We start from the raw sequence: 24,220 nt of genomic DNA on the forward strand, positions 1-24,220 counted from the left end.
AAAATGGCCACTCATCCTATTTTTTCAACTAGAGTTAGTCATTCGTGTGGTCTGTTTGTGTGGTCTGTTTGTCGTGTGGTGTGTTGTGTCTTGTCTCACAGATAAAGTGGTGCATGTTGTATATAGTCACCCCATTACTCCCGGTGTTCATAAAACTTAACAGACCTCTGTTAATTATATAAATTTTACACAAATTCAAATACCAAAATGACGAATAGAGTGGAAGAAACAATTATCAACGGCTTGTTAGATCTGACAGACGTTTATGAATACCGCCATAAAATACATCTATTTTAAGACTTATGTAACTATTAAATGAAACTCGCCTTAAATTTGATAATCATCAAATATCAAACGCTCCTGACGCATTTCGCGTCGCCCCTCGCATGATTGTCCGCTTCCTTACGGGGCACCAACCATTGAAAGTGACAATGCGCTGTATTATGCCTTGAATAATAATGCTCGTTGGTAGTTTCGGTAGTTGGCTCGTGCTAGATTCTATATTAAAAAAAAAGTCTGGTGGTCCTCTTCCACTCACCTTGCAAAAAATCGCATGCGATTTTCGATACATTAAATTTGTTGCACCTATACTTAGTCGGCAACATATTGAAATCGTATCCGATTTATTGCGAGGTCTGTAGAGCTCTTTGTAAGATTTCCACGAACACTTAAGTACGTTTCAACTCGCGCTTGCTTGATTGACATTGCGTTACTTCAAACAAGCCTCTGAACTAGCCTACAAAGACTGATGCCATTTGATTTCTTTTAGGAACGGTTTACTTTACCTCAGCACACACAACTTCAACAACTTGTCTTCATTAATAGGTCCTTACATTCGATAAGTACTGTAAATTATCTACTTAGGCAAGTTTGGATTTCTGCAGGCCTCCCTGCGTCCGCGTCTTTTTATCAATAGTTTCTTAAGAAAACCGCTTGAATGGAGTTTGATTGACTGTTTTAAACATGAATAATGATTGTTGTATACTAAATGGTAACTACCGTTAAAACCATTCAGCCTCTTCCTTCCTCAATTGAATATCTATTTTCGTATTTTCCTTTGCATTTCAGACTTTATATTTTAATTTTCCTGCAAAGTTCTATTTAGGATAACTCATAACTCATAACATCTTTATTGCTCATATATTACATTGAATACAGACCCTGTAAGGGCACAGCAATTTATTCTTACACTATAAGTACTTATACTTAAAACTAATATTATTAATTACATTACATTGCACAGCGATGTAGGTAAAAATAAACCTAAAAAAAAAAAAAAAAAACTAGCATTCTATTTTGTCGGAAAGGTATCTTCAAAAAACTCCTTCAAAGAATAATAACTTTTATCTAATAAATAATTATTTAAGGCGGTTTCAAATGATTTAGGTTTTGCTATTGTTTTTATTGCTTGTGGAATTTTGTTATATATTTTAGTGCACATCATGTGAGGTCCTGAATGATATAATGTTAGGTTGGATGTGGGTAGCGCGAGGTTGTTATTGTTTCGGAGGTTTAGCGGTTTTGTGTGTCGTTCTTTGGCTTGTAAGAAAAGATGGCTATGGGCTTTTACAAATTTACATATTTCTAATATATATAAGCACGTTAGTGTTAAGATGCCTAGCTCCTTGAAATAGGTTCGACAGCTGTGCATTTGTTTTATATTTATTATTATTCTGATACACTTTTTTTGTACAGTGAACAGACTGTTTACAATCGTGCTATTTCCCCAAAGCAATATGCCATAGCGGAACAAGGTGTGAGCATAAGCATGGTAGGCTGTTAAAGCAGTTGTTATATTCGTAGTCTTTTTTAATTCATGCAGTGCATACGTAAATCGGGATAATCTACTAATTAATTGTTGTATGTGGTCCTTCCAATTTATATGTGAGTCTATATTTAATCCTAGCAATGAAAACGTATTTACAGATTCTAACTTATTATTTTTAAATGAAATATCTATTGTTAAGGGTTTTTTTTGATAAGGCCTGAACTGCATTAGTTTGGTTTTGTTGTAGTTTATTTGGAGATTATGGTCAGTTAGCCAAGATTCTAATTTAGAAAGGGTACTATTAAGGTAAAATTTACAGTTACTAACGCTTGAGCACGGAAACACAACGGATATATCATCAGCAAACAAAACGCTTGGTGAATCTATAATTTTTGGTAGATCATTTATATAAATTAAAAACAATATGCACCCTAACACACTGCCTTGAGGTATGGACCTTTTAACGTTTATTATACTTGATCTGACCTTATTTATGTTTCCAGTTCTATTATCACAGTATTCGATTTCTACACATTGTACTCGGTTTTTGAGGTATGACACAAACCACTTATGCACTATTCCCCGTATCCCGACACCTTGTAACTTATTTAAAAGGATATCATGAGAAACCCTATCATACGCCTTACTCATGTCCAATAAGATTCCCACTGCATATTGTTTATTATTTATTATTTCCAAAATTTGGCTGATGTACTTATACACTGCTAAGGTTGTAGAATGTAAATTAATATATTCAATGATTAAAAAAAAAAATGATAGTAGGTAAATTAAACAAGTAATGCTTAAATTGCCCCAGTTATTAAGAAAATCTTAATTGTGTCACGGCTTCTAATCCTATTATTAGACTCCACGTGGTTCTACTTATAATTCAATTGTAGGGAACGACCAATAAACATCTGCCTATAGGGAGCGTGCATGAACTGTAGGAGGCAGCACAGGAGCCGTCAGATTTTTGGCGCGAGGCGTAAATGTGATGTTTTTTGTTCCGATATAGCCCACAAGATGGCAGAACCTACTATGCACAAGAAAACACGTGACGTGTACATTTGCATGTTTATGGTTCCGATTCAGGCCACAAGATGGCAGACCCTTCAACGCGCACGGTCCCTATTGAGTATGTCAGTGGTACTTGACGGGTCACACTGTCGATCAGATTACGAACGCTTCCTTTATTAAAATCGTTACTTTATTTGATGCCTGAATTTAAATTACGTACATGGTTGCCTATTCAGAGCCCCATTTAAAAAGCGCGAACAACCTATAAAGGTCCGTTGTAATATAGTCACTTTGAAAGGCGTCCCGTGGAGTGGACAAATATAGCCACTGGTCTCATATAGAGACTGTATGTATATGGTTTGCTACCTAAACGTTCCTCAACTTCAGAAGCTTCGTCAACATCAGGTCATGATTGTTATTGCTTAAACATTTTTTTAAAATAGTTTTTAAGCGATAACATGACTTGTTGATAGCATTGTTTTGTTTGATGGAGGTACGCAAACAAGGGTATTTTACTGGATGCAAATGAACGTGTTTTGCATAGCAAACTTATCAATTCTTCCGCTTGCTTCACGTACGGGATACGCTGACCTGAATCCGTTATAAGTACATAGTTTTATTGTGCTGTAAATTCCAGTATAGCGTAAACACAGCCTGGAGCAGTTTATTACACTAGTGTTTACGCAATTTTAAAACAAACTTATCCTAAAGCCGAGAACACACGGAAAGTTGCGGCGAAGCGTGGCGTTATCGACCATTTCAAAACTTTGAATGATTGTCTGAAACATGCGAGTATCGTGGTAGCAAAAGTGCGGCGACTAGCGTCTAAACATAAATAAATAAACCTTAGCGCTTTCCTAATTACTAACTAACTAAAGAATTTGTGAGTTAAACTTTGTCTTAGGCAGTCGTTAGATCCGGGGTTTCAAGAAAGTTTTAACGGTCAGCCCTTCCAACAATTTTTAACCCAAACTCTCTCGTTTCCAGAAAACTCGTCGCTCAGTTTAGCCGCGAAGAAACGTCGCTCCTAGTACTCCGCGTCATGGTCGGCCTAATCATCCTCTACGACTGGGTCCACCCTTCCGGCGCGTTCTGCCGCTCCTCCTCCGTCGACGTCAAAGGCTGCGTCAAGTTCCTACAACAGCAGACCCCGGCAAAAGCCGAGCCTCTGCTAAACGCCCTCAGGTATACCACTAAACACCTGAACCATCAGACGACACCGAAGAATATCAAGACGCTGCTAGCGGCGTGAGGTCAGCATTCCAGCCTTGCATGTTGCTGTGGGGAATGAATTGACAATAAATTAGGGGATTTCTCATCGGCGCATTTACGTTGCTGTAGTGTAGCTGCGTTTCTCGTTCACACACTGCTGTCTATGACAAAGGAACAGTATCCAGAGACCACTGTATAATACCAATTCGTGTTCTGAAAATTGTGTACTCTGTCTGAAAACAGCTGTGTGAACTGACGCTTAGGGACAAACACTGTCTGGGGAACCTTGTCAAGTTCTGCACTAAATTACTCACTACATAAATGATAAATAGCAACAGCAGAATACAGAACCCACTCTTCTTGAAATGGAAGTCAGTCAATGAGATTCCAATATGATACCACCCTTACCTATCCAAAATTAAATCACGGATAAAAAATGATTTAGCGCAACATAATTTTAGTTTTCTTATGCAATAGTCCCAAATTTCACAATGCTCCCTTTCACGAATGTTCGAGTCAGACCAAGCTAAGTTAGAAGCGATTTTGATAGCGCTGTGCAAGTGTTATTTTAAACGTCAAACTTCTATGAGATTATGACGCACAGGCTGGGCTATCAAAATCGCTGCTAAGATAGCTTAGTCTGACTGTAAGTATAGTAGTATAGTTTGACGACCCGTCTGGCCTATGAAGCCGATGGTCCCGGGTTCAAATCCCGGTAAGGGCAATTATTTCTATGATGAACACAGACACTTATTTGTTCCTGAGTCATGGGTGTTTTCTATGTATAAGTACATATATATTTGTCTAAATACACATAGTACCCTTGCTTAGTTTGGGGCTAGGTCGATCTGTGTAAGATTGTCCCCAAACATTTGTTTATTTATTTATTTAAATTTGGGTAAAATTACGTGTATCTAAGTACTAAGTAGATGCATTTTTGCAAAGGTTCCTCAAAGACAGTATATATTTTTAAAGATATTGCATGAAGTGAAGGTATAAATAGTTAAACGAAACAGAATTTTTACCATCATCCAATTAAGCATTGCGTATTGTAGATTACACTAGCCAACCGCGTTAGATTAAGCAGGAATAGATATTTTATAATCACACCGTTTTGTAATAACCTTTTACCAATAGCATAGTAGCAGCATTCGTTGTTTGACGGATCTTAAGATATACACATATACAAACAATCACTTCTTTACAAACTACATCCTCGATTGAAGGATTTAACCTCAAAGGATATCGCAATAAACTACAAAATAGATGATATATACGTCGTCGAATTATCGGTATTTTTGAGACATGTACATAAAACTTAGACAGGATTTCATAGGTTAGCACAAACGCTTCAAAAGCAAATTCGCCTGTGAAATTAGTTCTCGAGAAATCTTACCCCTTACCCCGCACATGCAAGGTAAATCTGCCGCCACAATATGTATAGCATCAGAGGCAATCTTGTAAATCAACTTTTAAAACTTTAAATTAAGAAGTAAGGTAAACATCCCAATGTTTGGCACCAAATTAAAAACCCAGTTTCTCACTCATGAAATTGAAAGTGACAACAAAATGGGGCCGTGTCTATGGGACATTTACCTTAATTGAGTATGTAGATAATTAAGAAACAAGTATTATTTATATTTACGTTACTCTACTTATCTTACTGTATGATGCCTTGGAATTACTTTTACAATTCGTTACCACATTTGGGTGTGCAATATTTATTACTATTTTAAGCACAGATTTTAAGTACCGTTCAACCGATAGTTTCAAGTAAAGCCATTTAAGTGAACCTAGACCTATTGTTATTATCTATAAAAAATAACTTTACACCAATAATTATACAATCGCTTTTAAAAGTATTTATTAAAAGCCATTATTACTTTTATTGTATTTAAGACTGAATTGTAAATTCTCACAAGACGATTCCTATCGCATAATATTCAAAGGCATTTTATAGATTTACTGACAGAAAGTTCTTATTAATACTTATTAGTCGTAAAGTGAAAAACTAATTTTATGGCATTATTATGAATATCGTCTAATTTTGAATCATGTTAAAAAACGTGATACTTGAACAAAATATGTTTAGCTATATAATGGTCGGGAAATGCCTTTCTTGAATTAATATAGATGTTAACGATGTTAAATTTATGCATATACCTACCACTGCCTTGACGTTATCTATCATAGTAAATTTAAAAGGATTTTTTATAATATGTTTCACCATTGATAATTATGTAAAAACGTAACATAGGTAATGCCCTAGTTGTTTACAAGTTTTTATAATTATTAGGAATATTTACTACGTTTGTCATTCAATTCTATTGTCGTAAGTTAAAAATTATACATGTTTTGAAATATATAAAGCCGCTGTTATATGCTCAAAACCACATTTCATGAGTTGTGAACTTCTGTCCTGTATAAAAAATATTGTTTACTCGTACCTTTCTTCCTAGGATCTCATTGAAAAATTATTAAACCATTATTTACGGTAAACAATCGAATTTAATTGTAGTCGTCTAACACTTGGCACAACGTTTTATGATATATTTTACTTAGGTTATGGGTCCTTTGACGTGCATCTAGCGTCCATGCCGCCAAGTTGACAATGTTCATCTAATTTTGACAATTCTGCTTGAATTTCTGGGTCAACTATGTAATGTACGCATGGACCAAGAGGCCAATTCAAACTTACATTTTGACATCAAAACGATGTGATGTTCTTGTTATTGGCGCATGCGCGAAATGCACGCACGAATGATATCCAAATAACATAATTTTGTGGTCAAAATATAAGTTCGAATTGGCCCCAAGATTGTCAAATTATAGAACTGAAGGTCTTACGCGAACACCGAAGTTTGCAAATTTGCCAGCAATTTGCACTCTTTCTTCTTCACTCCAATTAATTAGAGTGATGAAGAAAGATGGCCGCAATTTGGGAACTTCGGTGTTCGCGGTATGATTGTGACTATGACTACCTTAAGCACTGACTGCTTGTAGCAAAGGATTCTTATCGTATTTACAAATTAACATAATTAGGTAATATAACTTTCTTCGCACAGTGAGCACAATCTATTACTCCTTGATTAATGTATATCTGTTGGAATGTGTAAATCTTTATTCATACTTGTGACTGTGACTTGCTTGCTAAGTCGAATGTATCATGTGGATACTTTAAATTGCATTTATTGTTAGGAATTGATCGATATAGTGCTGTGTAAAAGTAGATTTTATAGTATTGCTGCTAATGCACAAGCATTGCACTTCCCACGTAAAGTCAGGTTTGCCTTAGAATCACTGGAATGAGAGGACATCTTAGATACTTCCGTCAATAGGCGCACTTTCCCTACATTTTTGGTAGGTAAAATTATGCCACGGTTAAAGGCGCCTATAGTTCGTTTTTATTACGTAGCATTAGAAAAATGATGACGTGTCTTTTTATTGAAAATTATTGAATAACGCTTCTTAAAAAATAGTTTATATTACTAAGAAAATCGTATATGATTTATAATTGTTACATATATATGCTGTGACTTATTTTTCAAGAGGTTTTTTTTAAGACAAGACAATATCGCTTATGTAAGGTACTTTCTAATGCTAAAAAAAAACGAACTATGTAGGTATAGCTAACGTTCACTCTTTTTTGTATGTATCTGAACAAGGCACACTTACCCTATCTGACCGATGTGATTAAGTTGTATGCGATATACTAGAGCTCATAAAATTTACTTTTGCTCATATTAACGTGGATTGCTGGATCGTATGATCGATGGATTTAAAAATAAGGTACGAAATCCAAATTTACACTGCCCAGAGTCATAATTTTATATCTATTTTTATAATCGAATAAGTTTTCGAAAGTAATATTCCATTTTAAATAATTCCAATACGAATACTCCACGTCGAGTCTAAAAAAAATACTCTAGTGAAGTGAAAAATTCATTGAATTAAGGTAGTTGATAAATTTGATTTGATTAAAAATTAGGATTGTCAAAGTCAAAACTAGACGTTTTTTAGTCCCTGTAATTCTGTTATTTGACTGTTGCAAGATGAATTGCTGCATGTACCCGTAATATTGAATGTTATAAAAAAACTAGACAATTTTATAGCAAATTTTTCATAGAGGGATGTAATACAATTTGTAGTTATCTTGATTGTTGTTCATTGTTTGAATTCGAGTCACATTTGTTTATTGCGATTTGTATAATACGTAGTAGGTACTCATTATTTGTAGTATAATAAACACACCAAAGTTATGATTAATAAACATGAATAGACTCTCACAGTACTTGGTTTTATTTCGCACTGTTTTATTTCCTGCATTTCAACCACATTTCAACTCATTCACTTCCAAGCTACGGGAGTAAATAATTGATAACATGAATTTCACGGCAGGCGTGATAATAAATTAATCGGGTCCATACATAAATAAATAAATAAGTTGACGTGTGACAATTCCGTTACCACAAAACCGTACAGTACCATCTTTTTCGGCTGTCAAAAAGCCTGGGCAGGATTTTTATTAGAATTGACCCATTACATAAAACAGATATTTATGGTGTGTATAGAAATCCTTGGAGAAGTCGAAATGACAATGTGTCATGATTAGCACTGAATATGTTCTAGGTTAATGCAAAGATGAATAACGTAAAGTCTAATAAGAAAATGTGCATAAGAAAATACACTATTTGATATTAAACCCTTTTCTAGGCCGCACCAATCCACAAGGTTTTCCCAAAAAAACCAAATATATTCCAAATAATCCAGCTTTGATGAATCATTTGAAGACAAGTAACATTTCCTGAAAGTGTAATCTAATTTGAACCTTAAATCGGAATCCTAAAGTTGAAATTATAATGGCGCGTATGTGGTCGATAAATCGTACTATGCCTGCCTCATTTGGAAAAACATAACAATAGGCACTACCCTTATCCTTATAACTGTTTGTTTTCTTTGAGTTAAGAAGAAACAGTACATGTCTCTTGACTCATTTATTCATTTCCAATTTGATTTACTAAATAAACCGCTGGCATTAAAAAAGTTAAGTTATACAAGGTTAAAAAAACTTAATAAAAGTCCTCATAATCTACAAAGTAATGTATTCTTAAATAATATTTACATTAAGTGTTGGCGGGGCGAGGTTTCAGGATGAGTTTCCCACTGTCATCGCAGGACATGTTGAAGTCGTTGAGCACGGCGCGCGTGCGCGCGGTGACGATGCTCGGCGCGATCACTTTGCGGTGGACACCCATCATGAACAAGAGAACTGGAAAAAAATTTGAATACAATTAAAATAAATGCCCCTCGAGGGTTTGCTTACGAGGGTTTTTTTTTTAGGGGGGAAAATGCATTTCGCATACCACCCGGTTGCGGGGGGGGTGACCCGAGGTGTTATGTGGGACTCCCGTCTAGGCTAATGCATGTTGTCAAACACTGCTGACCATATAATGTTGTGCTTATTAGGTTTATTTATTTATTTTACCTTACTTTTTATTTTTTTGTTGTAAATTGTAATGCTAATTAGGTACATCAATTAATAATTAGTTTTTAAGATTAACTAACAAAATTGTATGGGCACTGTCCATCTGCACAGACACGCGGGAGACAGAGACCCTGACCGACTCTCGGGAGTACTCGGGTCCGTGGGGTCGTTACTCCCCAACAGCTCGCCACAAGCTGCCCTGCAGATTTATTATTATTATTATATGTAGAGTGTAACTGTAAGCAGGTAGAGGGGCATTTAAATTCAATTTACGATTGGTCGAACTTGGTTGCCGAAACCATTAATTGGTAAATTTATATTTTTTCTGATATTTTAATCCACCAGCCAACTAGATGAAAGGGGAAACATTATTATAAAATCCAATTTTAATATTAAAACTTATAATACAAGCTTGTGTTTTGCTGGTAAATATAAGTTGAATTCCTGGGAGTTGCATCAAAGTTGGAAAAATGCATTGTTCTTTGTCAATGCTAAGATGAAATTTGTTTCTATTAGCAAAATTGTGAGTAAATAGATACCCTAAAATTTTAACACCTACCTATGTAAGAGTAAAAATATGTTGTTCCAACATAAAAAATACACTTTGTAAGATCATTTATTTACAGTAAGTTGCTGTGCACTAAGGAGTCAATTTTATTCACCACCAATTTTGAATATTAGATAATATCTTTTTTTAAAAGGTTTTAAAAAAAACTTACTGGCTATCGTAAGTAAATGAGTTGTTTTATAAACCACTTGCAAGTCTGACCAGATTAGTTAACCTAAGTAATAACCTTATCATTTAATAAATAGCATATTTAAAAACTATTAACAATCACATGAAGCATTCAAGTAGTTTAGTGGTCCTTGTAAGAACTATTGGGTACCTAATTTGTAGATTCAGAATCAAACTTACCTAAAAATGTAGAAGTGAAAGCGAAGAAAGGGTGGTTCCACAGGGACTGAGTTAGAGAGACTACTGGAGTTAACGGGTCTGTTAGCCAGTGCCACGCTGCGATCGCTGTGCAGACTGACACTACTGCCAGCAAGACTGCAAAAAAAAGTATAAGAAATTTTTTAGTGTAAAATATGGTTATAAAACTCATATGGCTTGAATAATGCTTACTTCGCCACCTAGTCGTCGCCGGTTGCAAACATGCTATTACTTCAGTCAGGCGTCGTTCAAACGCTTTCAGATCTGTGAATTTTACAATATGTAAAACGGTTATTCGAAAATTATTTAATGACACAACTTATCTTAGCAGAACATTTGTTCATTGATATGCTTTATAAAATCAAAGATTTACTTCTATATGCATGACGTTATAGTATTTTTGCCGGCTTAGCAGTAAATATAAAAGGTCGGACTTGACAAAGATACTTTGGTCGAATGGATAACTTTGAGACTTACCATCGCATGCTGTTTGTTCGAGAGACATTTTACAGTAATTAATCTATTATTGTGTGAATACCACTACATATTGTGAAGGAAAAATTACGAATTTTCAGACGTAAAGATAAATCGTAATGAAAAGCAATATCAATATGCCAATTGTCAAATTATATTTCACAGTGACATTGACAGCCATGGCAGCATAGGTGTTTACAAGTCTACCAACTTGAAGAAAATTGTGGTCATTTCTAAAGCATGCTATCTAATACACAGCATTCACTTTGCGGTTTGTTATCGCCTTGTAGGGCAGCATCACTTTCTTTGGCCATATTAAGGAAAGAGATGTAATACGAATATTTCGGCAATCACGGCAAAGCCAGCAAAGAGTGCGATAAACTTAAATTGAATCCACATAAATCTGTCACAAACTTTTTTGACAGTTCAAAAAGTTTGAGTACATTTTCAGAAAAACGCCTTTGCGTCGCCCAACAAGATAGAAGTCCAAGGTTCAAATAAATTGCAATTATTCAATAAAATTTAAATAAGGTAGGCATTAAACAATTAACTTAATTTAAATACGTGCTACAAATCGTAATCAATTGTTTGGAAAGTGCTAATATATTTACATTAGAAAAATCACTTCAGTAGATGTTCTATTTTCAAACTACTTTTCAGAATGTTTCCTTTGAGGCAACTGGCCAGGCATGCTACCAGGATTTTGCCAGCATGCCGGCCTATGTCAGCGTCAGCTGGGCCGATGGTGGATGTCGCCGATGATGGGGGTATCGCTGTGGTGACGCTACAGCGAGCGCCGGTCAACAGCCTCAACCTGGACCTACTGCAAGCCATGAGCAAAGCATTGGACGATGTGGCTAAAAACAAACCCAGAGGCATGATTTTGACTTCAGTAAGTATTCAAACTGAATATACAAATAATTACATCAATATTGCATTGGTTACAAAGAACCTAAGTTACAGTTACTGCTATTTTTTCAGTTGCCTCTTTATAGCCATTACTAACTTTTATTTCACATGTTCCAGGCATCTCCAACTGTATTTTCTGCAGGTCTGGACATCATGGAGATGTACAAACCTGATCTAAAGAGGGCAGAGCAATTTTGGACGACTCTCCAAGAAGTATGGATTAAGCTCTTCGGTTTCAAGTTTGCCACAGCTGCTGCTATTAATGTAAGAATACATTCTTCAATAAAGACATGTACCTTATAAGGCCCAATGCATGACAATGTATACTCTGGTTTAATCAAATTTCGACCTTAATCACTTGCTTGTCTTCTCACTTACTTGACATACATATTTATTTTGGTATATATTATCAATAAGAATATTGATTCGAGAACTGTACACAATTGTGTGTATGGACTGACGTTTATCTGACGTGGCTATTTTTACGCCACATACAAATAGCCATACATTTGACGTGCCTCTCCCTTGCTAAAATCGGCAGACAGTTTTGTGCAGAAAATGACAGTCATGGCGTCTCCAGTCTAAATGCTCTAAGAGTTGATGGTACTCAATTCTAAATTAAAAATTGGAGGTTGTAATTGACAGGCACTTTTAGATCACTGAGAGTTGAGATGTTAAAGAATAAAGTACCTTTTTTTTTATCTCGTATAATTTTGTAACAAAATAAATTCAACCCAATATTTATTGTCTTTGGTTACCACAATATAGTTTGTCAAGCCATTTCTGTCAGAAATAAGTGACAAATTAAAAAAAATGTAGGTGCGAAGGGTTATGTTCCCATAGGAAATTTTAATTTCACATCATTTTCCACTGACAAAGTTGTTTGTTTATAGTTATTCATGAAATAAAACTATAGAAACTGATAAAATCGTAAATGGTGTACAGGGTTTGAAACATTAGGATGTTTTTAAATTCATTATATGCGATTTAATCTGTTTCCATAGTTTTATCTCATAAATTCAACCCAAAGTATGTAAATAAATTCAAGTTTTTTTAGCAAGTATCTAATATTATAAGCATTACATGGGTAGATGGAGATGCATATATCATGCAGGGACAGCCGGCCAGAAACAGGTGGGTCGAATGCTTGTTGTGTTCATTCAGCCCGATTCCCTGGAGTTGGATGTGCAGGTTACTCCCAGCAGCATTCCCGCAGTATTCTCATTTTCCTGCAGAAGGACAACTTTAAGTTCAACAGCCTATAGTTCACTCTCTTTTAGTGTATCTCTACCGAATGCAATACATGGGGACATCAATAATTTACTTCCGTACTTTTTCAGGGTCATGCTCCGGCAGGAGGTTGTCTCCTGGCCATGTCCTGCGAATACCGTGCCATGGTTGGCGGCAAGTACACCATAGGCCTTAACGAGACTGCCCTGGGCATTGTAGCCCCACTCTGGTTCATGGATACCATGTGCCACACCATTAGAACCAGAGATGCTGAGTTAGCTCTTACAACTGCTAAGCTGTTTACTGTAGATGAGGCTTTGAAGGTAATTAATTCTCATTATTTATTAAGAGGTTTTTTCATGCCTATTGGCATATTGACAACTTATCTTCTGTGGTAAGTTGACACCACCTGCATTAGGCGGGTCCACTCAGAGCGAACATACGCGCGAGGCAATTACCTCGCACACAAAACGGCCAGTGTTGACGTGCCTCGGCGAGGTGTGGACCCGCCTATTAAAGAAATACAGGAGTCAAAAATTGGAGGTAAATTTGGACATAGCCCTACAACATAATTAAAAAAATATTATAGGAAAATTTTGTGGATACTAGATGACTATAAATATAATATATAGTTATATATAAATACTTATATACTACTAAATACTTGCAACAAGTGATTTCCAAGGCATATCTATGGAAAATTAAGTGCATTTCCGTTGGGATTATATTAAATTTTGAAACTTTTTATTTTTTTCAGGTTGGTATGATTGACGAGGTTGCTTCAGATAAAGCTGATGCCATAGACAAATGCAAGAAATTTATAAAGAAGTTCGACAGAACCCCACCACTAGCCCGCACAATGACTAAGCTCAAAATCAGGCAAGGACCGCTATCTCACATGCAGAAAATCAGGCAGGCAGACACGCAGGAATTCCTGGCGTTCCTGCAGAACCCACAGGTGCAGCAGGCGCTGGAAATGTACATCCAGAGCTTAAAGGCGAAGGCAAAGTAAATATTTAGTAAAATCAATTTAGATACCTATTCTACATGTGTTTCTTGTCTTGTACTCTTTTTGAAAAGGCTCTAAGATATATTTAATTTTTAAAAGTGTTTTTTACACTTCTTTTATGTAAAGTCGAATTCAATCGTGATGTTTTTAATCAAAAAGTCAACTGACTTGACAAGTAACTACTTATTTTGTTCTGGTTTTGGCTGTCAATAAAAAGCCACGTTTATAAAGATGCCATGCCATTAGAAATATTTTTATTGACAACAGAAAATGAGGTAACTTTTAAGTGAAAACGTCACATTTCTTATCTTAGAACAGAAAAAAAACTATATTTAATTAAATAATTACAGTCCCAGTGTGTCTGATATTATGCTAAGTAATAAAAATTATATAGACTATTAGGCACGTTTGTGCGCATGTATTATATAGGTGAAATTATATAAATGTTATGAAACAGATTTTTTTTATAAAAATGTATTTTTGATCTGTGGGAGTTTGAGACGTTAAAATATGTAACTTATTGAGTGAGTCTGACTTCTGACTTGCCTTTATGTATTTATTGTAAGCTGGAGGCCCCAGGCTTCTTATGACTGTTAGTGTGCTTTATATTATCTACATATTTTGACCTTACATAATCCATCATGAAAAGATTTAAATGAATTTAATTAAAAAAAAAAAAACAGTTTTATTTACACTAACTTTGCTTTTACTTTTTTTTTTATGATGACCGGTCTGGTCTAAGTAGTGACCGTGCCTATGTAGCCAATGGTCCTGGGTTCGAATCTCGGTAAAGGGCATTTATTTGTGTGAAGAGATATTGGTTTCTGAGTCATGGATGTTTTGTATGTATTTAAGTATTTGTATATTATATAATTATATATCTTTGTCCGAGTGGCACAGGCCTTCTTGGCATACCGTGGGACTTATAGTCAATTTGTGTCCCTATAATATTTATTATTAAAAGTCGTGCCTGATTCGAATCTACATTTGATGCGATCGCGAACTTTGTATTTACCAAGTGAAAATGTTATAATTTATAAAAAGATGCAATATTTATAAGTCAATGATCATTTATTATGATTCCCTTATAAAAATGAAGATAAAAGTGTGTTATTGCACATAGAAAAAGAAAAGTTACACAGAGATAACATTAAGTATTAATAGCAAAGCGCATAGCAGTGCGTTTACAGAAATTGCAGAGGTCCCCGCACTATAGGCCAGGCCTGTATCGCGGGAGACCAGCGTACCATATTGTGCCTTAAGCTACATTACATAATATATAACCGGCCAAGAGCATGTCGGGCCACGCTCAGTGTAGGGTTCCGTAGTTACTCTTCCGTCACAATAAGCTAAACTGGAGCTTAAAGTATAGTAAATTGTTAACCAAGGGATGACACGGTACCTTTCACCCGAGTTAAACAAATAGGCAAATTTGCATAATCAGTACCTAATTAAAGTAAGTCTTTTTACTATGAAGGGAAAACTTTTTGCGATAACTCAAAAACAGCTAAACTGATCATGTCCGCTATAGTTTTCATTTAATGTCTTTCTTAAGCTCTACTTCCACGATTTTTTTCATATTTTTTGGACCTATGGTTCAAAAGTTAGAGGGGGGGGGGGGACACATTTTTTTTTTCTTTCGGAGCGATTATCTCCGAATATATTCACTTTATCAAAAAATGTTTCTTGAAAACCCCTATTAGTTGAAAGACCTTTCCAACGATACCCCACACTCTAGGGTTGAAGCGAAAAAAAAATTCACCCCCACTTTACGTGTAGGGGAGGTACCCTAAAAAAAATTAAAGTTTTAGATTTTATTGTACGTCTTTGTCGGCTTTATTGATTTATATATCCATGCCAAATTTCAGCTTTCTAGCACTAACGACCACGGAGCAAAGCCTCGGACAGACAGACAGACAGACAGACAGACGGACATGGCGAAACTATAAGGGTTCCGTTTTATGCCATTTGGCTACGGAACCCTAAAAAGGAACCATTATATCTTTGGTATCGGAGGCCAAGATCCACTTCGGGTCGCTGCGCCACAGCAGTAAGTAAGTATTTATAAACATATTGTACCTTCTGTGTACCTAACCCAAAACGAGATATTTAAGAAAAAGTCCACCCGCCATTCTGACGTCAGGGTTGCGGTTGGACCTATGAAATCTTGCATTATACTGCACTAAAAGTATGCAGTTATATGGTACAGTCGCCATCAGATATATCGGAGTGGCCGACGTGCTCAAAGATATCTAAGCACGCACTCTAACCCCTTGACAGTAGAGGCATGTTCAGATATTCGTGGGTACCTTGGCCGCTCCGATATATATGATGGTGACTGTACCTTCAGTGTACCTCTGTAAATAGAAATAGAAACAGGTGTACCTCTCCCCAAAACAAGCTAGGCTAAGCTCATGCACAATATAACTGCATACTTTTAGTGCGGTATAATGCAAGATTTCGTAGGTCCACCCGCCATCCTGACGTCAGGTTGGCGGGTGAACCGTTTTGTAAAATATCTCGTTTTGGGGAAAGGTACACTGGTTTCTATTAAAGGTACACTGAGGTACACAGAAGGTACAATATGTTTATAAATATTTATTTGAAATTCGCTGAGGTCCACCGCCATCCTGACGCTTACCATATATCTAAGGACCGACCTTAGGGGCAATAACGATAGTGCTAGTTCAGTTGTGTCATTCACAAATTCGAGTCAATCGTGCTGTCTAACGCAACTAGATGCGATCAATCGCGTGCGTAATGCGAACTCATCAACCAATCACGTTGTGGTACTTGTGGCGTTAGACTGCACGATTGGCTCAAACTCGTGTGCGTAACACCGCTGTACTGGCCCCATTCTTATTGCCCGTAAGGCTCGTCCTCAGATATGTCAATGATACAGTCGCGATTTTAAAAAATCCACATCGCTTCTGCTACCAAATTGTTGAGCATAACGTTTTCCTATCCATAGGTTCCATCTGTCCAGTAGGATCCACCATCTCGATCCACCAGATTGAAGAGATTGTTACTTAACTGATGGATCGAGATGATGAAACCTACTGAATAGAGCGGGTCGATTGGCTGAATTGGATATAACAAAGTACACTTATATGAAACGCTGTTCCGGTGTGCGAGTGAGACAGTCAGGCCAATTTGAACTTGCATTTGACAGAAAACTGATTGTCTCCATCGAACGCTACCAGTTCCATTGCCGGCCTCTTCGCTGCCTTCTATAGTGGTTCAATCTTACCTTGCTTATGAATAAAAAGGGGCGTGCACACCGATATTAGAGTAATATTGGAATCATATCAGTTAGTTGCGGGCGTCTCGCTCGCACAAATACATGCGTATAAGTGCGAAATGAACGCACGAATGACAGCTAACTGGTATCATTCCAATATTATTCTAAAATTGGTTTAATGTCAGTTGCACTTTCGAATTGGCCTACATAGCGATTTCCTTAGCCTGCACACCGGATCGGCGTGTGGGCCGGCATCTACCTAATGTAAAGCCACCTCATTAGGTGCTTTTAGCCTTTTGAACGGCAAGAACACCTAAAGATGTGGTGAGAGAAAGCCGCGCGTCCCTCATGCACTGCACTAGCTTTACAGCTTGCATTGCGACCAATGTATGCCGCTCACCGCCCCGCCGGTCGCGTGGGTCCAATCTGCGGCCCTAGAAGACGTACTTTACATATAAACAAGAGCACGCGAGCATTTTGCGAGTTGTGTATGTGTACTTGTGTTATCTAGGCGCACAAACGGTTACAATAACAAGAAGTGTACAACGCGTGTGCAGTCCAACACGGGAGCACGGGTGCGATTCGAAAATAACGCGCTAGCGACGCATTACGACATTGATACTTTACCCTTTGAACGCCATAAACAAAAACGTTACTCACACGCCAAGGTCACGGGCGCAAGTGAGCTTAGTTTTCATTAGGGACTTTGACAGCGATTATAACAGCTATAATCATTAATGTGTTCATGGCCCTTAAATCATGCATGTCTAGTGACGGCGCCTTAAGGGCGTTTGCTAGCTGGCGCTAGTGCACGGAGCGGGCAAACACGCGCAGGTGCCTTTTTAAGTAAAATCAGTCGCACGCGTCCGCGCCAGTTAGCGTTGCTGATACTGTAAGCCGCACGCCCGCTCCATGCACACGCGCGACGTTGCGGACGCCCTATGCCGGGACCTTACTTGAAAGTGTGAAGGTTACTCTGACAGCGGCTATATCAGCTATAATGTATTTATGACGCTTTGAGCATAGCTAGTTAAGACGCCTTAAGGTATTCTTGGCGTTCAAAAGGTTAAGGGCGTTTGCTAGCTGGCGCGAGTGCACGGAGCGGGTGCACGCGCGCGGGTGCCTTTGTAGGTAAAATTCGTTGCACGCGTCCGCGCCAGTTAGCGTCGCCAGTTACTGTTTTTCGTTAACCCGCTCCAGCTAGCAAACTAATCGCAAATGGTCCGAGATTGGCGCAATAACCATGCATTACCTTATCTGGATCTGGATGCACCTATTCACCAATGCTTGCTTTAAAGTAACTTGTCGACTCGTCCTGATAAGATTTGTGCGACCGTGAAGAAAATCTATGCCGTCACTTATTTTTCAATTTATATGAAATAAAGATGTTAAATGTATTCAAAAGTTTTTATTTAATAAGGTATGTATAAGTGCTCGCTGTGCATCCGCACCAGCTAGCGGTGCCCTTAGCAAACCAATCGCAAATGGTCCGAGATTGGCGCAATAACCATGCATTCTCTTATCTGGATCTGGATGCACCTATTCACTAGAAAATGTATGCCGTCAGTTATTTTTCAATTTATATGAAATAAAGGTGTTAAATGTATTCAAAAGTTTTTATTTCATACGTATATATAATGGAACGAAATACAGCTACTATCTTAGCTTGGCAAACAGTTAAGAGTCGCTGATGCTTGTAATGTATTCACTGCGTTAATTTTAGGTTTAAGATTCTTTATTCTCACTAAGAATTTGACAATTCACTTACATGAGAACTTAAAACTACACAATTTAATCCTGCTTCATATGGCAAACGAAGAGAACGTTGCTTTGAACCGCGACACAATCTCAAATGTTTCACGTTTACACAATTTTCCTGCAGAGAGACAAAACAAGTATGTATGTACATAGTACCTTTTTACGATTTATTTTATCGTAACATATAAACTTAGATTTATTTTCTTGCTGCTAATTATGGTACTCCATAAATACATTTACTTACCTACTTATTGCTTAGGAATCTTATTTCATGTTTAATAATAAGTTTATATAACGTTTCTAGCGGGACATAACGCGAACTTTAAAAAATATAATGCTTTTTCTACCTTTATCACTCGAATATGTAAGAGCAAGAGAGATAAATAGACGACACTTACTCGTTCAAGGTAACAACTCGTTTTATTGTCAAAGTTCCGAATTAAACAAACTTATTCTTCGGTGACATTTTTAAGCGTTTATAAGCGACTATATGGATCCAGCATTTGCCGCTCATTCGGTTCTCCTATTGCACGCAAGATGTCAGTACTAGAGAGGATTTGAAAAATCATAATTAAGTAGTTTAGTGCCATTTATTGAGCGGTAATAATTTTAAAAAATATATATATTACTTTTTCATTATATTTCAGGCATGCAAAGTGTGTAAATGGTTACAAAAGTAACTCTATACGAATGACATTTTTTAGTTCCAGTTTACGCCGCAGCGCATGATCAAAATTATTAAAATCATCTTCCCTGGACACTTTCGGTCTTTGGTGTCATATAAGTAATTAATGCTTAATTGAAGACCTTCCAAATAGGATATGACTCAATTGTATATACCACTAGTAAAAATTACCCAAACGGCTACCTAGGCTCCATCTAGTGCCAGGTAGAACAAACAAAGCGGCATTTACCACACTTAATTAACGAAAAATCTAGTTTTATTACCGCCCCTGCAAGCATTTGAGTGCAAGTATATATATATTAAAATACCTTATAAAAATGTCTTTTAAATGATATATATGGCTTGAGTATACAAGCAAGTTTCAGTGTTTAATAGCAGTATTTTTAATTCAAGCATATGTTTTATCAACTAATTCCAGCCCTGTACGTACTTAAACGTAAGTAGTGGTAAACAGAAATCTAGAATTTCTCATATTCTTTCATACAAAACACCTAACAACCGGCTACATAACAAGTACTTTGTAAAACAACCGTTTATATTGGCCACTCTTTTTTTTAAATTGCTCAGTCCCTGCAAGTTATCCAAAGTTGGTGTCATACAATAAAATAATGCTAAGAGTAAACCCTTTCAAACGAGATATGTCTCAACAGTATACATCCATGGGACAAATTGCCCATTCTCCTTTCAGCTTTCTAGCACTAACGACCACGGAGCAAAGCCTCGGACAGACAGACACGGACATGGCGAAACTATAAGGGTTCCGTTTTATGCCATTTGGCTACGGAACCCTAATAAAGGAGAAATACAAAAACTTAAACTTAATTTCCTAAAGTAATTTTATAAGCAGAGCCTCCGTTTCATATATTTTCCTACTCCTTTACTGTTATCTGCCAATTATACATTCATGAACAGATCACGAATATAAGAACATACATAAAAGGTTTGAAGAAAAGTCTATATTGTCTATTCCTCATAACAGCACTTGTGCTTTAAAATCGCTATAACGTTACTGTGATTAATGGCTACCAACCTAAAAAAATAATGACACGTACAGTTTTAATGGTTTCAAATTAAGTGCATTGCTGCCAACTTACAAAACATTGATTTAGTTGTATAGTAGAAACAATTGCTTCATAAGTCAGAAACGCACATGTGACACTCGTAATATAGCAACACCCATAGACTACGAATGCCGCTTAGCGTTGCTTGTTAGTCTCCATAGGCTGTCATACTGTGACCAAAATCGAGAAGAAACTGTACAAAAATTGAATTTAGCAAGGAGCAAGTACCAGGGGGCCTACCGTGAAAACTGAAATTCGCAAATTTCGGGGATTTTTCTCTTTTACTCTCACAAAGACGTAATTAGAGTGACAGAAAAATCCTCGCAATTGACGAACTTCGATTTTCGCGGTTATAGCCCAGGGCCTCATGAGTTACGAGAAGGTGTCGCTGACCAGCCGGGCCGCGGCGGGCCGGGCGCGTAAGAAGGTTGCTTGCGTATCTTAGTTGTATACTTTTGGTTTGTTTACTTATATGATTTTACTAGTTTAAAGTATTATTTTTGTTGACTCGTAGGAAAAGTATTGTATGCAACGCTGTATTAGTTAAAAAATGCTCGTGGCGTATTCCTTTACAATGTTCGCCTACGCTTTCGGCTCCGGCTCACATTGTAACTCTCGCCACTCTCCTTTTTTTAACCCTTCTTATACAACGGTTGCATAAAATACTATTTTATTTAACAATTCGCCATAATTTACGAGCGAAGTCGTTGCATAATGATGTAAATTTCCATCACATACCTACTTTCGAGGTATTTTATGTTCGAATTTTGAAAATGTATGCACAATAAGTAACATTATAGTATGAAATGACATACCTGATATACATTAATTATTATCCCGCGTAAATCAATATCTTCGTAGTAAAATCCGGAATACAGCTTGAAAGTCAGGCGTTTTCGTAATTGGCGCGTAAAGGCGAACCCGGGAAAAGCAATTTGAAATGTCAGAATTCTTTTTTTCACAACTCTTAGTCTTTAGTCTTAGAAAAAAAAATCAATCACCTCCAAAAGTACCTTTAACTCATAGGACAATGTCATGATGGAAATTCCTATCGGCATGCAAAGAAGGGTTATTAGGTCTGCCGAACCGCGTTCACTGATAGCCAAAGTGTAACCAATAAGTGATAAGATATAGGCGTAGCCAAGACTCAGATAACTTCTCACCTTGTCAGGCATACTATACAACCAGCTTTTAGCCACCTATCGACTTAAATATTAGGCCGTTAGGTTATTCCCAGTTGTTACCACTAAGTTGTGGCTACCATTAACTGCTGGGACTTTTTCTCACGTGTTACTTGAGGGTAACTCTACTAGATTTTTTTTCTCTTTGTATATTTTAAAAAGTACCTATAAAATTACCCTTTTAAAATTAAAAGGAACTAAAAATTCACAAAGTCAGAGCAAGCTCAGTTGGCAACGATTTTGATAACCCAGCCTGTTCAAGTGTTAATAGTTAATAGGGAAGATAGCACGTGACCGTCAAAAAAAAAGAATATATTTTCCCACTTCTAAATATTTTCCATTCTCCATGAGTTTTTAGTATTTTATTGACACAATGAAAAAGTAGGTTTATAGGTTTTCCTTTTTTTTTTAATTTGCAAAACTTCTTTTGTTTTGAAAACTCGAATATATATTATGCTGAAGCGATCACCATCAAAATCAAAATGATTTGTTAAGATTTAGTTAGTAGAAACAGTTTTCTCCCGAAATGGAAAATTTCGTTAAGATCGCAAAGCTATTCTTCCCTCTTAAGTTAACGTCATAACTTCATACAATAAGTCTGACGTTTAAAATAACAATTTGCACTATCAAAACCTCTGCTAACTTATCTTGGTCTGACTCTTCGTACATACAAACTGTGCAAAGTTTTGCAGGAAACTGTATTAGATTATTTCAATAAACCTATCATATGGTTTATTTCATGTAATAATAATAATATTTAAAAAAATGGGTGCTAAGTTCTAGTTCACTTGGGATGTATAGTTTCTATTTTTCTCCGTGAGCTTCTACGGATTATCGTCTTATCTATTGTTTAAAAACTGCAAAGGCGCGTGCCACTATGAAAAAATGGTCAAGCCGCATAGGTAGCGTTTATTGAATTACTACTCTATTGAGCACGGAATAAGATTCATTATTAACTAATACAGAATTCTAACAGAATAGCTGTCTGATCTCTATTGGTGCGTCTAAGGTAGGCGACTAAACGCTCTCAAACCAGCTTAACTTGTGACACTGCGATCCAAAACAAAGATACGTATTCGAAGACCTCGCTTGCACTGGTAATGCGAGCGCACGGCTAGCTAGCGCCAAGGAAGCAATGTTATGTTTCTCGAGGAGCAGGTAAAAAACAGGGCCGGATTTTCACACAAATATATTTGGGTGGTTTTACGAAATAACGCTAACTCTTCAGACTTCTAACAAACTGACACTGTTTGTATGGTTTGCTTGAAAGAGTTAGCGTGATTTGACTCTAAACGATATGCATATTTTGTTTTATATTTATTTATTTTATGCATACACTATTATGTATATGTTACTTATTTTTTTGTTGACTCATAATACAAATTTGTATAAATGTTTTACTAAATGTGTACTCTATTGTAAATAATATCTTTATTTTAGTGTACATAATTATAACATATAGGTCTATTTTAACATTAGTAGTACGGGATTGTTAAATGGATACACATATTTATTACTATTTTACCATTGTTTTATTGTTTATTTAAAATTAGCCTGTTTAAAGTTTAAAATTAGCAAACAACTGTTTAAACAGTTGATTATAAAAATGAGTATATCTCGTTATTATTGTAATTACACAAACCCATTCTGTTAGATGTGTGCCTACTGTGTGTTTTTAAATTAAAGAACGTAAAACCACCCAAATATATTTGTGTGAAAATTCGGCCCTGTTTTTTACCTGCTCCTCGAGAAACATAACATTGCTTCCTTGGCGCTAGCTAGCCGTGCGCTCGCATTACCAGTGCAAGCGAGGTCTTCGAATACGTATCTTTGTTTCGGATCGCAGTGTCACAAGTTAAGCTGGTTTGAGAGCGTTTAGTCGCCTACCTTAGACGCACCAATAGAGATCAGACAGCTATTCTGTTAGAATTCTGTATTAGTTCATAATGAATCTTATTCCGTGCTCAATAGAGTAGTAATTCAATAAACGCTACCTATGCGGCTTGACCATTTTTTCATAGTGGCACGCGCCTTTGCGGTTTTTAAACAATAGATAAGACGATAATTCGTAGAAGCTCACGGAGAAAAATAGAAACTATAATTAAAGTTCAGGATTTGACTTGCCTAGGTTTTACTACAGGCCATAATTATATTTGTCTAAGTATGCTATTTGTCTGAAATTAAGTTTTTTCGTATATAAACTAGCCAACACAAATCCTAACTTTAATTACATCCCAAGTGAATTAGAACTTGGTA

At 36.5% G+C, this 24,220-nt stretch overlaps 3 protein-coding genes and 1 long non-coding RNA gene across 4 annotated transcripts in view; 2 read left to right on the forward strand and 2 right to left on the reverse strand.

Moving 5' to 3' along the window:
- Positions 1 to 8,285, forward strand: part of LOC133523387 (CYFIP-related Rac1 interactor B) — a 53,651-nt gene extending 45,366 nt beyond the window's left edge. The window contains exon 4 of the mRNA XM_061858932.1: positions 3,773 to 8,285. Coding sequence (XP_061714916.1) covers positions 3,773 to 4,037 — 265 coding nt within the window. The 3' untranslated portion in view covers positions 4,038 to 8,285. The remainder of the gene's footprint in view (positions 1 to 3,772) is intronic.
- Positions 8,286 to 9,082: 797 nt separating this feature from the next.
- On the reverse strand, positions 9,083 to 11,051 carry LOC133523391 (nuclear envelope phosphatase-regulatory subunit 1). Its single transcript, XM_061858935.1, has 4 exons — positions 10,894 to 11,051; positions 10,609 to 10,680; positions 10,399 to 10,533; positions 9,083 to 9,266 (listed from the first exon to the last, which is right to left on the reverse strand). The coding sequence occupies exons 1-4, from the start codon at positions 10,919 to 10,921 to the stop codon at positions 9,121 to 9,123; spliced, it is 381 nt and encodes a 126-aa protein (XP_061714919.1). The 5' UTR covers positions 10,922 to 11,051; the 3' UTR covers positions 9,083 to 9,120.
- A 237-nt stretch (positions 11,052 to 11,288) lies between these two features.
- Positions 11,289 to 14,492, forward strand: LOC133523395 (enoyl-CoA delta isomerase 1, mitochondrial-like). Its single transcript, XM_061858937.1, has 5 exons — positions 11,289 to 11,421; positions 11,551 to 11,782; positions 11,917 to 12,063; positions 13,140 to 13,352; positions 13,787 to 14,492. The coding sequence occupies exons 2-5, from the start codon at positions 11,552 to 11,554 to the stop codon at positions 14,039 to 14,041; spliced, it is 846 nt and encodes a 281-aa protein (XP_061714921.1). The 5' UTR covers positions 11,289 to 11,421; position 11,551; the 3' UTR covers positions 14,042 to 14,492.
- Positions 12,616 to 14,153, reverse strand: LOC133523396 (uncharacterized). The gene is made up of 2 exons (XR_009800222.1): positions 14,068 to 14,153; positions 12,616 to 13,028 (listed from the first exon to the last, which is right to left on the reverse strand). It is a non-coding gene; the product is annotated as an uncharacterized LOC133523396 (long non-coding RNA).
- Positions 14,493 to 24,220: the final 9,728 nt, after the last annotated feature.

The sequence above is a fragment of the Cydia pomonella genome, chromosome 12, assembly GCF_033807575.1.
Source record: "Cydia pomonella isolate Wapato2018A chromosome 12, ilCydPomo1, whole genome shotgun sequence".
NCBI classification, from domain to species: Eukaryota; Metazoa; Arthropoda; class Insecta; order Lepidoptera; family Tortricidae; genus Cydia; species Cydia pomonella.

What these genes read in the sequence shown, in the direction of transcription:
- LOC133523391 (XM_061858935.1), bottom strand. Translation starts at nt 10,921, where the DNA reads ATGTCTCTCGAACAAACAGCATGCGATG. An exon ending in CGAACAAACAGCATGCGATG is followed by an intron (nt 10,681 to 10,893) that starts GTAAGTCTCAAA and finishes TAAAATTCACAG; the next exon opens with ATCTGAAAGCGTTTGAACGA. An exon ending in GGCGACGACTAGGTGGCGAA is followed by an intron (nt 10,534 to 10,608) that starts GTAAGCATTATT and finishes TTTTTTTTGCAG; the next exon opens with TCTTGCTGGCAGTAGTGTCA.
- LOC133523395 (XM_061858937.1), top strand. Translation starts at nt 11,552, where the DNA reads ATGTTTCCTTTGAGGCAACTGGCCAGGCATGCTACCAGGATTTTGCCA. An exon ending in GAGGCATGATTTTGACTTCA is followed by an intron (nt 11,783 to 11,916) that starts GTAAGTATTCAA and finishes CACATGTTCCAG; the next exon opens with GCATCTCCAACTGTATTTTC. An exon ending in CCACAGCTGCTGCTATTAAT is followed by an intron (nt 12,064 to 13,139) that starts GTAAGAATACAT and finishes GTACTTTTTCAG; the next exon opens with GGTCATGCTCCGGCAGGAGG.